Source organism: Rhinolophus sinicus, chromosome 9 (assembly GCF_057876585.1).
Source record: "Rhinolophus sinicus isolate RSI-liver-muscle chromosome 9, RSI-T2T, whole genome shotgun sequence".
Classification (NCBI taxonomy): domain Eukaryota; kingdom Metazoa; phylum Chordata; class Mammalia; order Chiroptera; family Rhinolophidae; genus Rhinolophus; species Rhinolophus sinicus.
The window spans coordinates 1,610,297-1,624,666 of NC_142509.1; the positions used below are offsets into that span (position 1 = coordinate 1,610,297).

The 14,370-nt window shown below is 46.4% G+C and overlaps 1 protein-coding gene across 22 annotated transcripts in view; it reads left to right on the plus strand.

Moving 5' to 3' along the window:
- GRIK4 (glutamate ionotropic receptor kainate type subunit 4) overlaps window positions 1-14,370 on the plus strand; it is a 635,671-nt gene that overhangs the window by 426,634 nt on the left and 194,667 nt on the right. For all 22 annotated transcript variants that reach the window (XM_088800778.1, XM_088800776.1, XM_074321326.2 and 19 more), the window contains 2 exons: window positions 1,472-1,637; window positions 11,701-11,879. In XM_088800778.1, the coding sequence (XP_088656904.1) occupies window positions 1,472-1,637; window positions 11,701-11,879 (345 nt within the window). The remainder of the gene's footprint in view (window positions 1-1,471; window positions 1,638-11,700; window positions 11,880-14,370) is intronic.

Consider the following 14,370-nt stretch of genomic DNA (forward strand, 5'->3'; position numbering starts at 1 on the left):
TAGCAGACTCCTAAAGAGATCATCACCTCAATATTATCCCAGATTCTGAGCTAGCCCAGGCCAATAAAATCATTTTTAAATAACCCATTCATGGAGTCAACCAACTCATCATCTAGAAGTTCTTCCTGCTGTCTACCCTCAATCTTACTTGCCTTAACATCAGTCTAACCCCTGCTTGCTGTAATTTGGCCCTCCTATAGGGCACTGGTCCTAAGGGAAGATGAGGGTTAAGGTTTCAGCCCCATCTCCGATAGGGGCACCAAGCAGCCTTCAGCTCTCCTGGCTCTAGGTACTAGGGTTGAGGGAGACCGAATAAAATCAAGGTAGAACACAACTTATTGTGTTTTAACTTTCTTATTACCTACCCAGCAACCTAAGCTGCCTATAAAGCAGCCATCGGAGCCTGTTAATATCTCTTCCCAGGAAAAGAGAGGCAGAAGGCAGGGTCAGTGCCTCCTGGAAATGTTAGTAATAGACACAGAGGAAAGTTGGCACTGTCCTAATGAAGCCAACACAAGTATTTATTTACCTGGCTCCATCTGGAGGCTCTCTAGATGGCTTCTCCAGCCTGTGATGGATGCTTCCTTCTCTATATGCATGTTTAAGGAGGAACCCACCCCAGGCTTTCCCCCAGGAAGTTTGTTGGGAGCTGCTTTATATACTTGTTGGCTACGCTGGGCTGATGGCCTCCTCTCTTAGTTCCCATGGAAGTGTTTTTCTCTTTGTGCCATCTGTGCTCTGATTTATTAACTACAAATAAAATATCATAAGGATTATGCCTCCAAGAGCCATTTGTCTAAGCTGCTCAGCAGCAGGCAGTTCCTCTGAGAATAAAGGCCTATTCTTTTACCTCCTCAGGGCCACATAACCCAGTTCTAAGGTCCACAATACGTTTACTTAGGTCCGCATCTGAAGGATTTCCCATCCTGGGTCTTCCTGTCTTAAGTGTTGTCAGGGATGTCATCTTGTCTTCTCCTGTGGAGTGGGTGCCCTGAGTTCTGCAAGCTCCAGCTGGTGTGCGGTAAAGGTCTTACGTAAAAGAATTTGTCCTCCACAGCCTTGTCTCACCCATGGCTTGTCCTTCCTTCCTTCCTTCCTTCCTTCCTTCCTTCCTTCCTTCCTTCCTTCCTTCCTTCCTTCCTTCCCTCCCTCCCTCCCTCCCTCCCTCCCTCCCTCCCTCCTCTTTCTTTCTTTCTTTCTTTCTTTCTTTCTTTCTTTCTTTCTTTCTTTCTTTCTTTCTTTCTTTCTTTCTTTCTTTCTTTCTTTTTCTTCCCTTCTCTTCTTTTCCCTTCCCTTCCCTTCCCTTCCCTTCCCTTCCCTTCCCTTCCCTTCCCTTCCCTTCCCTTCCCTTCCCTTCCCTTCCCTCCTTCTTTCTTTCTTTCTTGCTTTCTTGCTTTCTTGCTTTCTTGCTTGCTTTCTTTCTCACTCATTCTGGATCCTCCCTGCTGTTCATTTTTGCTCTTCCTCCCAGGTCCCTCATTTCAAAGTAGCCCCAGAGGAGTTCATCAAGTTCCAGTTCCAGAGATTCACAACCCTGAACCTCCACCCCAGCAACACCGACATCAGCGTGGCTGTCGCTGGGATCCTGAACTTCTTCAACTGCACCACTGCCTGCCTCATTTGTGCCAAAGCAGAATGTAAGTTTCCCCAGGCTGGCTGTACCCCAGACAGTCTGGGCTTGTTGATTTCAACCTGATTGATTTGCTCCTGGCTGGAGGTATGCTAGGAAGGGGGGGGCTCCCTGAGAGCATGGGGCTGATAACCAGAGGGTTCCGGCATCCCATGTGTCCTTGGCTATTTATCCTGTGTGTGTGTGTGTGTGTGTGAGAGAGAGAGAGAGAGAGAGAGAGAGAGAGAGCAGCGTGGGAGCACCTTTTGGAAGAATTCCCTTGGCGTGGGCAGAACAGAGAGAACTGGGTTGCAGGGAGACTGGCTAATATCCAAGCCTTTTTCCACCTGCAAACTCAATTCCCACATTTTCAGCCTCATTGTTAAGGAGCTACAAAAAGGAGAGGGGGGGAATATAAAATTGGATTCATTTGTATTTGATGGGTTGAAGAGCTTCTTCCCCTGGAGAGTGACTTTTGCTGATGGAATAAGGTCCAAGGTCAGTTCCTGATAAAGCATTTTTTTGCAAATGCAGGTTTTAGAAATGTGTTTCTCTGACTCTCCGACATAAATTTGGTGCTGTGAGCTATAGCTCATTTAAGCCAGCACTTTCCAGAAAACCTGTGCATCACTGTGCTCCTGGTGGCAGCTGCTCATCCACAGCGGCCAGGCAGGTGCTGGCCCCTGCCTGTCACTGGGTTCCAGTGCACAAACCCCAGGCATCTGTGTCCTGCGCATTTCAGCTGCTCAGGTCCTACCCTGCAAGTCTGAGTGGGCTGCCCTGGCCGAGCTATGCCATTTCTTCAGGGCTTCTTTCCATGGTTGCTCAGGAGTGCTCTGCATGCTCATGTCCTTCCTCCACCATGGAAGCCTGACAGCATCTGTAAACAAATGCCCTTTTCCTGCACCTTCTTTACCATGCCTTTGCACCTAATGGCCTCCACACGTGCATCCAGTACTCAACATAGGTGGATGATTATCTCTGTGCTACAAGAGAAACAAAAGTAACTGAGTCCAAGCTTTGTGTGCTTTCTATATCACTTAGTTAAATTACAACCCAGTGGGTTTGGAGGTGTTGGAATTCCCCCATTTTAAAATTAAATAACATTTAAAATCCAGTTCCTCGGTGTCACCAGGCATATTTCAAATATTCGGTGACCACATGTGGATATAGAACATTTCTATCATCACAGAAAGTTCTATTGGACAGCACTACCTTAGATGATAATTCTTTTGTGAATGAAGAGTTTTGTTGCCAAAAAAAGAGAGAGAGAGAGAGATAGCACTTTGTTCCATTTCCCCCTATGGAGATTCCCAGCACACATTAACGTGGAAACTCGGAATTGCCCTCTGATCAAAACTATCATTTTACCTCATAATCTTCCAAATATGTTTAACCAATAAGCCCCAAAGAATGCTGATCTGAAAGCCCATAGGATGCTGATATTTGATGGAATGTGGTTAGGAAACATTGCATTCTCTGGGTGGCCCTCGTCGTGTGGGATCCTTGTCATGTGGGTGCCATTGAATAGTGTAACAGAATCAAACATTCTCCCCTGGACATTTCTGCCGCAAGCCCACTCAGGCAGGACTCAATTGCTGCACCCCAGGCACACAGTGGGAATGTTGAAGGACAGAGGACAGGCTGTAAATAGCTCCAGGAAAGGAGTCTCCTGCAGTCTTCCTCAGTGCTGGGTACAATATCTCACCAACCGGACAGAAACTTCTTTTTTTCTTTTTTTCAGGATTTTATTGGGGAAGAGGACAGGACTTTATTCGGGAACAGTGTGTACTTCCGGGACTTTTTCCAAGTCAAGTTTTTGTCCTTTCAGTCTTAGTTGTGAAGGGCGCAGCTCAGCTCCAGGTCCAGTTGCTGTTGTTAGTTGCAGGGGGCGCAGCCCACCATCCCTTGAGGGAGTCGAGGAGTCAAACCAGCAAGCTTGTGGTTGAGAGCCCACACTCCAACCAACTGAGCCATCTGGACACCCCAGAGCTAAGCAGCAGCTCATTGACTTCATTCTAGTTGCGGAGGGTGCAACTCACTGGCCCATGTGGGAATTGAACCAGGAGCCGCATTGCCCAGAGCTCGCGCTCTAACCAACTGAGCCATCCTGGACAGGAAATTCTTGTGGCTAGCCACAGTCTCTCTTGCTATTAGTGAGTCCTGTTTCCTCTGCTTCAACTCTTCCTGGGCTTGGGAAATAAGTTGTTCAGGTGTTTGTTAAGCATTTCCTATGCGCTAGGTACTATGCTAGATTCTGTTGCCTCCTAGCCCAGGACTCTTTCCATTAGAATTATGATGTTCCTTGACATTCAAAGTTCCTTACAGATTGCAAAGCACTTTCACTTATGTTTTGCCATTTTACCCTCTTCCCAAGTCATTCTAGAGCCAAGAAAACTTTCCTTGAGCTATTACTTGCCGAAGGTCACACAGCTGGTATATGGCAAAGTCAAGACTAACTTAAGTCCTCTGACTCTGAGTCAGGCCTTCCTCCCCCATGGCTCCTCCCACCCTCCTGGTCTGCACAAAGGGCCTCAGAGCAGTGGCTCAGGCTCTGCCTTGCAGGTACAAGGTCCTTTGAAGGGCAGAGCTGGGTGCAGGATGACTGAGCACAGACACAGTCCTGGGGAGGATGAGCCTGCCCAGGTGCCAGAGAGGCCAGCCCACAGCCCAAGTGGGACTCATCAACAACACAGCGCCACCTCACCTTGGAGAACTCATCCATTGAGGCTGCTGATCAACCCCAGCCCCACCCACCAGGGCCCAGGGAAGAAAGGTGGAGCAGAGCAAGAGAAGTTCAAGGGCAAAAAGGATTAAAATCTAATCAAAGAATAAAGAAATGAGGGACTGAAGGGAAATGAAGCTCAGAGCTGGGAGGAGACACGTTTCCATCTTATTAATTCAGGGCCAAGAGACACTGCAAGTCAAATTAGAAACAGGAATTTAATTCTATTTTTCAGCCATCCAAATTACGCATAATGAAGATCATTCCACCGGGAATCATATCATTTACTCTCCTTCCCAAAGCAGTTTTTTAATAAGCAGGTTTTGGACCAAGTAGAGTTGTATTGTAGATTACATTATTTTTCTTTAATGGGAAAAAAATTAGAACATCTGCAAAGTGCCTAGTTCTAATGTGGCTGGGGGCGGAGATATGGTGAGGACCCCAGGCGTGGCCGTCCTGGTTATCCCCACAGAGCCTGGGGCAGTTTGTTGTTTGGGTCTTCCAAGGAGAGTTTGGAGTTACCTTTTGAAACTCATGGTGGACCTGGGTTTCACCAGAGCCTTCATTTCCATGTGGCCACAAGTGTAATATGCTGTATATTTTCCTGGTACTTTGTACATAGCTCAAATCATCTTTTTTTCTTTTCTTTTTTTTTTTTTTTTTGCTTGCTTTGGTGTTGCTAAACATTTTAATGTCCTTTTTATGGCTATGTGTCCTGTGCCCCTACACCTTCTGCTAGTTAATTACTTCCTATGTGATCTTGGGGAAGTGACTGAGGCACTCTCTAAGAGCATCTTGCTGTCTCATCTAAAACATGGGGACAATTTTACAGATGGGACAATTTTACCTCCCTCCCAGGATGGCTGAGGGAATTAAATAGGACAACACAGAGTATAACACAGCGTCCACACCTAGGGAACATATGTGGTACATGAGAGATTTCCTTTACTTTCCTTCCTGAATTCCAAGACCAGGTCCTGACCTACAGCAGAATGAGAATAGTTTGGCTCTGTCCTTATACCATCCATGTGTCCCATAAACTTGGTCCATGTTACTGGAAAGGAGCAGACTCTGATCTCCTGGGGAGGAAGTGCAGCTGAAGAGAAAGGCAGAAGGTGCAATAAAAGAGAACCACCTTTGGAGTCAAACCGGGCGGCTCCACCACTCATGAGTTGTATGATATTCAGCAGATCACTTGGCTTCTCTGAGCCTTCATTCCTTCCTGTGTGAAATGGGGATAATAATGCCTCTCAGGGTAATTGGGTACAAGGTATCTGGGCCCAGAACATAATACAAGTTTAATTATTGTTACTTTGTCATGCAACTGTGGTTGTGGCAGTAGGGGTGAAGGATGGGGTATGGGGAATAATACCCAGGGCCCCTTGTGAAAGTAACTGGGCCTTCCCCATGCCCCTCCTAGGAGGCACTGTGGGAGGCCTTTTGCTCACAGCAATACAAAATTAACCATTTATTGAGCATTTATTATGTGCCAAACACTCTACTGAGGATTTTAAATTACTTCAGTTAAACCTCAGGATAACTATGTAAGATGGGTTCTATAAACATTCTTATTATATGCATGAAGACAAGAGAGAGCAAGTTCATTTTCAAGGTTGAGTGGTTCTTTTTTTTTTTTTTTTTTTTTTTTATTAATTAGTTTCAGGTGCACAAGACAAAGCAAAACTTAGACATTTATCATTTATATCCCTCACACTGTGTGAACCCCCCTCCCCCCATCCACTATCCCTCTGTACGTTCCCAAAACCTCTCACCTTCAGAGTGGTTCTTGTTACCGCCTCTCCTGCCTCTCTGCGTGCTGTGGAAAAGACAGAAGTGAGGGACCATCTTTCTTACTTTATGGAAGGACTGAGGCCTTCCCATGCCTACTCAAGTAGTGAATCAGAGCCCCGAACTTGGAATCAGAAAACCTGGATTTGGATCTTGGCCTGTCCCAGGATCTCTAGCTCTATGATCTCAGTCACTGCATTTCTCCCACCTCAGTGATTCAGTGATTTGACCTCTACCTGCATATAATAATATATATATATATATATATATATATATATATATATATATATATATATATATATATATATATATATAATGTGGTTATAATAATGATAATACCTGCCTCCAAGGCACTTGTGGGTGTTAAATCCACTGTATGTGAAGGAGCTTAGGACACACGGAAGGCAGTTCTCAGGGCAGGGATACCTGCTGGGCCCCAGCCTGGAAACACATACAGAAATTAGGAGGCTGACGGGAGTACAGAAGCTACATTTTTCCCATGCCCATCCTTGCCATCAGAGAAGGGGACAGCCTCAAATGGCCAAGCAAGGCACAATTGTCCTCCAGTGAGCCAGAAGCCTGACCCTGCGCCCCCACCACCTCTCTGTCTCCTCCTCTGGCCCCCATGGTTTGGCCCTGCCGGCCTGTTTTGGGGCCAAGCCTAGGTGTGGGATGGGACAAAACTGAGAAGCAAGTGAAATATGTTGTTCAAGCATTTGAACTTATGCTGTTCTGCAATGCTTTGGACCCTCATCCCTGTCAGTTAGCATCTGCTCCATGGAACAGGTCTGCAAACCATATACTCTGAGGCATGTGTGCCTGGCAGGTGGTAGTGGGATGGAGACTTTCCTGATTTGGGGCACTGTGCACAATACTGAACTCATGTTACCTCACTAAACACTTACCACAGTCCTCTGAGGTCAGTATTATGTCAGCTGCCTCCCAAAAGATGTAAAAGTGCTGCCTTCCTGGGAATATAGCTTTTTGCAGAACCAAAGCCTGTAGCCAAGGGACTCAACCAGTGGAGAGCAAGGGATGCCTGTTGAAATGGGTATTTATTCTAATTTTTTTATCCAAGGGTCCTCTGTGTCCCCTGAAGACTCTTCACTTAGGTACTTGTGTCCTTGTCCTATGGCCCTGTCCAACACAGGCTGTGCCTTTCACAGCCTCTCCATCCTCCTACAGCCTGGCCCACTGCCTTCCACTTCCAAAAGCCAGCCTTTCTCCTTCCCAGAAGAGCTGGCCTGCTGATTCTTTCGTTGATCCATCCCATTCCATCCCAAGCGACACTAAGAGGTTCCCCAGTTCTCTAGCAGCTTTTGACTTGGCGGACAGACCCACTGCTGGGCCGGGGGTTTTGTAGGAGAGAAGGGTTGTGCTAGAGTGGAGGGGAAACCTGGAAGAAAGCAGCTTTTAACCTCTCTGATGGCAGCTGTCTTTGGTAAATCCCTTAGTTCTATTAAACAGATAGAGATAAGGATAATTACAATTTGAAAATGTCAAACTGCACTGAAAAATTCCTAATATACTTTTTTTATTTTTTAAAAATGTATTGGGGTGACAATGGTCAACAAAACTACATAGGTTTCAAGTGTGCAGTTCTGTAATACATCATCTATCTATTGCATTATGTGTTCACCACCAGAGTCGGTTCTCCTTCCATCACCATATATTTGACCCCCTTTACCCTCTTCTATCATCCCACTTCCCCCCTTACCCCCTGGTAACCGCTAAACTGTTATCTGTGTCTATGAGTGTGTTTTTTTCTTTATTTGTTTGTCTTTTTCCTTTGTTGCCTTCCATTTTGTATTCCACATATGAAGTCACATGGTTCTTGACTTTTTCTGTCTGACTTATTTCACTTGACATAATAATCTCAAGATCCATCCATGTTGTTGCAAATGGCAGTATTTTGTCTTTTCTTATGGCAGAGTAGTATTCCTAATATTCTTAATGTAACTAAACCACACATTCTCTTCTTCAAATTTCTTCCACTGCTTAGAATTTAAAAAAACGTATCCTCTTCTGACTGATATGTATGTGCTATCACATATTTTACATGGTTTATAACCAAGAGCTGTGTTTTGTGGACGGATAATAAATTTTGTAAGAGTTAGGAGATAGGGTGAAAGATGGTCAGGAAGCGAAAGTGTGGGAGAGAGGAAGGAGTGGAAACCAGATTTGTGAAGTCCCTTGTAGGCAGCAGACACTGCTGCTTGCTTGTCATCCTTGTACTAATCCTGTAAAGTAGTCATTACCCTTATGTTCAGATGAGGGCAGTGAGTGCAATGGGCAGAGGGAATTGCCCACATGCACTAACTACCAGCAGCACTGGAGCCGGGCTTCACTGCCACACCTTGTGCTCTTTCTGCTGCTGTAACGTGGTCCAGGCTGGGGAACGGAGTAACTGCGAGGAGATCCTGGGCTGGGGAGCAGACTTCCCCAGACTCATGCCCTTCTCCCCTCTCCTGCCCGCGCACTGTCTGAGCACACAGAGAGTGTGCTGGATGGGATGGGGGAAGGCTGCTACTTCTTTGTCTAAAGGGCAGCAGAGCACCCTGAGGGGCGGCAGGATGGGCATGCCAGGGATTGATAAGAGCAAGGTCCCCAGTTTACGTGGTATCTGGGGGTGCTCTTTTCTCCAGGAGCTCAATGCACCAGCTGATTTTAAAGAGAGAAAGCGTCCCTGGCAGCCTTGGCAGCATCTCTGTGCTGTGATGTGCATAATCCTTCTGTCATCCCCCAGACTTTCCTGTCTCATCCCACTGAATTTCATTGCCCATGAAGGATCCCAGGGGATTTGGCTTCTTTCCAAGCCAGGCTACAAAGAGTCTCCCGCTACATTCCAGGACCCATGGGATACCCCTCCTGCTACCCCTCCCTTATTCACCCCTCCAGCTGCACTTCTCCCTCCCCAGCGTGCCCAGGCAGATCTTTCCTTGAGCCAAGGTGATGGGAGACTACAGGTGCCCCTGCTCTGTGCCCTCCTCAGAAAGATTGACTCTTTGTTACAGTGTCTTTTGGGTCAGGTGCTCAGACCTTATTACAAGTGAGATTGTGCTTTACATATCAACAATGAGGAAGATTTGGCAAGTATTCTTTCTGTTTTACATATAGGACAAAATGTGGTTGCCCCACAGAAAACCAGCTTATTTAGGCTAGCAAAGAAAATAGGGGCATGACTTGAACTTCTCTGTAGACTTAGGTGCAAGTGCCTGGACTCTAAGCTCCTGAAGGCCAGAGCCTGTATCTGATCCATCTTCTCTTCTGACATCTTATTGTCCCAGTTTCTGGCACTTAAGATGCACGTGGTAAGTGTTGCTTGAACAGACTTGTACTCTCCTCCCTCATTCTTCCTTCCTCACTGAGCCAGGCCTGCCCTTTGCGTTCTTGTGGGGATGAGTAAATACAAGAGAAGTAACATTGATACGGTGTGTTCCAGTTCCCCGTATGCTTTCAGATAGCATCCCATTGAGTTCTGGCCTGTTATACTCATTTTACAGATGAAGATGAAGACTCAAAGAGGTTAGATAACTTTTCAAGGTCACACAGCCAGTGAGAGCTGACCTTGAGCTTGAATCCAGATCTTCTGCATCAGGAGCAGAAAGTGCCCCAGCAACATCAGCGCCACTCTTGATGGAAGCCAGTGGAGAGGAGCTGCGAGGAGCACAGAAGGCAGTGGATCTTTACAAGCCTGGGTCAAGGCCCTGTTGGGGAAGGAGGGAAAGGCCAACCAGATGCTGTGGCTTGCACAACTGGGCTGTTTCTGAATATCAGGCTCTCTGGAGGCTTCCCTCCCAACCCCCACAGCCTCCAGCTCCCTGGAATGCTTTTTCTCAGGGCCCATGACTGCAGGATAGAAGTTGACACCACCTTCCCAGAGCTCCTGTCCCCATCATGCCAGGCCTTTGGGCTCCACCCTGCTACCTTTCCCTTGTTAAAATAAATAAATAAATAAATAAATAAATAAATAAATAAATAAATAAATAAATAACACCTGTGTAGATTGTCCTCGCTAAGTCCGGAGAAAAGTGTACGGCCTCCCTGGGGTCTATGCCTGCTGCCTCCTGTGTGCTTTGTCCTGGTGTCATGGGAAAAGGGTTGGATGAAGATGAAAAAAAATGGGAATCCTGATCCCAGCTGTGTCCCTGTGTGAGCAGGCAAAGCTTGTCACCTCTCCACATAAAGAGGGAGGTAATGTGATGCTCCCCACAGCCCCCGCTTTCTCTTACCTTTTGATGCTCAAGGGTGAGGAGGGTGAGGAACCTGAGCAGGGAGGAGTCTCTGAGTCATAGTCAAGACATTCCTGCGTTTCGTATCCCTTTAGCCAGTAAGGAAACCAGAGTACTGGGACCTTTGACTGGTTGGAAAGCCAAACCCTTCCCTCATCATCCAGTGTCTGGAGCCTATGTCTGGGAGAGTTACTCATCTCCATGCCTCATGCTCTACTCTGCGCTGTGGGATTATGACACTTTATAGGATTATTGTGAGGAGTTAAATGAGAAGAACAATGTGAAATGTTTAGTCCATTACCTGGAACACAGTAAGGATTTAATAAATGTTACTATTGTCACTGCTTTGGGAAGCAAATGCCTGTAGGTTTCATTTCCATTGGACTTGAGACTACTCTATTCCCAGGAGAGCGCCACCCCCTCCACCCTCTTGCTGGCCTGCCTTTTCAGAGACCAAGCAGAATTAAGACCCTTTTGTCTGAGTGATACCATTCTGAAAACCCTCTTCCCACCACTGCCCCAATGCAGCAGATAGCAGGGGGGAAGAGGGGAGAGTCTTTAGCTCACAATCTCAGTTTTCCTTTTTAGTCCTGAACCTGCATTGTTGCCTTCTGGAGTGCAGTTGAAAGCCTGTTCTTTTATACTCATAATAATATCTTGTTTTAATGCAGCTACTATGCTCTGAGGAGTGCAAAGGGTTTTGCTAGACCTGTTTCCTGGGCTTTGTGATCTTGAGGGAACTCCTTCCCCACCTGAAGGCTGTTATAGGGCAAGATGGAACATTTATGAGGGTTTACTGTGTACGAGACTCAGGCTTATGACTTTACACGTTACTTCATTTGATTCTCGCCATAGCCCTGCGAGCTGACTGCTGTTTTTATTCTCATTGCTCAGACAAAGAAACTGAGGCCAAAAGACCAAGCCATACAAAAAGGTCATGCAGTGACTGAGTTAGGGAAAGAAGCCCAGGCGTGGTGGTCTCTGAACCCAGGTCTGAGCACTGGGGAGCACTGCTCCTGAGGGCGATGGGAAAGAGTGGGGATTCTCTGGTCTGACTCAAGGAAGCTTCATTCTCTACTTTAAAGGAGTATTTCCAGGGGACTCGGTGGGGTGGGAGAGAGGCAATGGGAGCTTAGGAGCATTCCTTTTATTTAAGATGGGATCATTGAAGCCCCAAGAGGTTAAGAAACTCGTTCCGGTAAAGATGCTCTTCCTGAGCACCAGCAGTAGGGCCAGACCCATGACCCTGCCTCTGGCCCCGGTCCTCACTAGTCCTGCTTTTGCTCCAGTGTCTCCAGCAGTGGCACTGTGGACTCTGAGGGCCTTCATCCTCTCTTCCCTTCCAGGCCTTTTAAACCTTGAGAAGCTGCTCCGGCAATTCCTTATCTCCAAGGACACACTCTCAGTCCGGATGCTGGATGACACCCAGGACCCCACCCCACTCCTCAAAGAGATCCGGGACGACAAGACAGCCACCATCATCATCCATGCCAACGCCTCCATGTCCCGCACCATCCTCCTGAAGGTGGGAGCTGAGCTGGGCGGGCGCTGATGGGCACGTAGCATTCTTCCCTGCCTTCCTTCTTCCCTCTGATCTTACCCTTTGCTCCCTCCTTGCCTTGGGTGTCCTCCTGGGCCATGGCTGAAGGAGCCCTGGGCTGGACCTCTGAACCCTGACAAAACTGTGTGCTTCACTTTCAATGGACAGCTCCTGAGAGCTGAAAGAAGAAAGCAGGATGATGGTGGTCTCACAGAACTATTTAACTCCTGGTGCAGCAGGGCAGCCACCGACACACTGGCCAAACCTAGACCCTACCAGGGGATCTGTGGGGAAGTCCATGGGTTCCTAGCAGGGGCTTGGGTATTTAGGGGATTTGGGACAGAGGCTATTTGTCAAGTGGTGTAGAAGTATTTCCATATTTGGACAATTGAGGCAGTCACATCTGCGTGTACTGCTGAATTCCGGCCCCACTTATAATCCTTATACATGTACCACGGTTCACGAAGTAAGCTATGTAATTTCCCAATGTAATCCTCTCAGTGACTACCTGAAGTAGGTATAATATCTTCTCTTGACAGATGAAGAAACTGAAACTCTGGGAGATTTAACAGCTCTGTTCAAGGCCCAGCCCTGTAAGGAGCAGAGCTAAGCCTGTACCAGTTGTTTCTGACAGCAAATCGGGTGGTTTCTCCTACTCCCCCTGAATACAGAGGGGCAGAGTGTCAGCCCCTAAATCAGAACATACACTCATGGAAGCTGGAGCTCTGTGAGGCTTATCTGAGAGACAGAGACAGACACAGATAAATAAATCAAGTTCCTGGGCATCTATGCTGGACAAACAGCTGGAAACAACTGAGTAGACTTGGAATTACCTGGCAGCAGTCCCTGGGCTGATGGCTGGCCTAGGCATATAACCCAAGGTAGAGTGGATCCTGCTTCCAAGTTCTTCTGTGGTTCACAGCAGCTCCCCAAGCCTCGGCCCCAAACAAACGCATTGGCCTCTTCCAATGCCATTGTAATTGCACATTTAAAAGCAACCTGCCATCCGCCACTGGAGGAGCCGGGCTCCTTGTCAGCCTCTGCCCCGCTGTGAGGGGCCCAGCAGTCACTCTGATGACTGTCTTTTCCTTTCTCTCCTTCCTGCCTCCTAAACTCCCCTCCCCAGGTAGCTTTGGCCTCAGAGGGAATAAGGGATTTGAATGAGTTTTCTGAGTACTGAGGGCTGTCCCTTCAGCCTGTTGCTATAGTAATTTTCCATAGCTCCAAACCCATGTCTGTCTGTGTGCATATATCCAACTCACATACACACACAGAATTTTTCTTTTTTCTTCCTTTTTCTCTTTCTTATGTCTAGGGCTAGGATCAATGAAGTCATCAGGATGGAAAAGCTCCTCTAAGTTTCAAGACAGGAGACATACAGGCTAAGGAGTCCTCAGGAAAGTGGGGAGCAGGGAGTGAGATAGATGTTGCCCCAGCCCCTTTGCAGAGGGCAGGTCAGAATGCACATATCCCATATCCCCCCCACACCCACACCCCCACCCCGCCTCCAATAGTGGAGCCTATCTGAACAGTCCCCAGGGGGAAGCCTTTTAGGGGCAGTTCTTGTCCAGGAATATTTCAATATTTCATAGTTTCTAACATACGCAGTTGGTCTCTCTCTCTCTCTCTCTCTCAAATAATATGTCTAGTTTACTGTTGAAATTTTGGAAAGTACAGAAAAGCATATTTTTCTGTGAAAGCATATTTCCTTATGAAATATGAAATTTTCATATTTCTTTATGAAAAAAATATATATATGAAAATAAAAATTATTCATGATTCCATCACCCAGAGATAACCACTATTAAATTTTGATTTGTATTCTTTCAGCATTTACAGACACATTGTTTTCTTTTCCAAAATTATTACCCTGTACATACTCTTCTGTAAGCTTTTTTTTCACTTATTTATATGCCATACACTTTCCCCATGTCATTACATATTTTTCTACAAATAGTTTAATGACTGTATCATTTCCTATCATATAATGTATCATAATTTATTTAACTATTCCTTTATTGGAGATACATGTCATTTTCCATCTTTTTCTATAATAAATAAGGCTGGGATGCACATCTTTCTTTGTACATAAATCTTTCTGCACATTGATGACTATTTTCCCAGCGTAAATTTCTAGAAATGGAATTACTGAATAAAAGGTATGCATGTTTAAAGGATTTTGATATGACTGGCCAGATTACCTTTCAGAAAGGCCATAACAACTTATACTCCCACCAGCCATGTATTGGTGTCATAGCACTCATAGCAATACCGGGTATTTTCATTAAAAATGCTTTTAATTCTTTCATGGCTGTGCTTTTGAAGGAAACTCAACCTGTAACAATCATCGTTAGAAAACAGTTCTGCTGGGTGACGAGTGGCAGGCTTTCCTGAGACCATTTACTGGCCCCAGCCCTTGAGACCTCAGAACCAAACTGACCGATAATGACCAGTGAAACCTTGGGAAACCATGTTC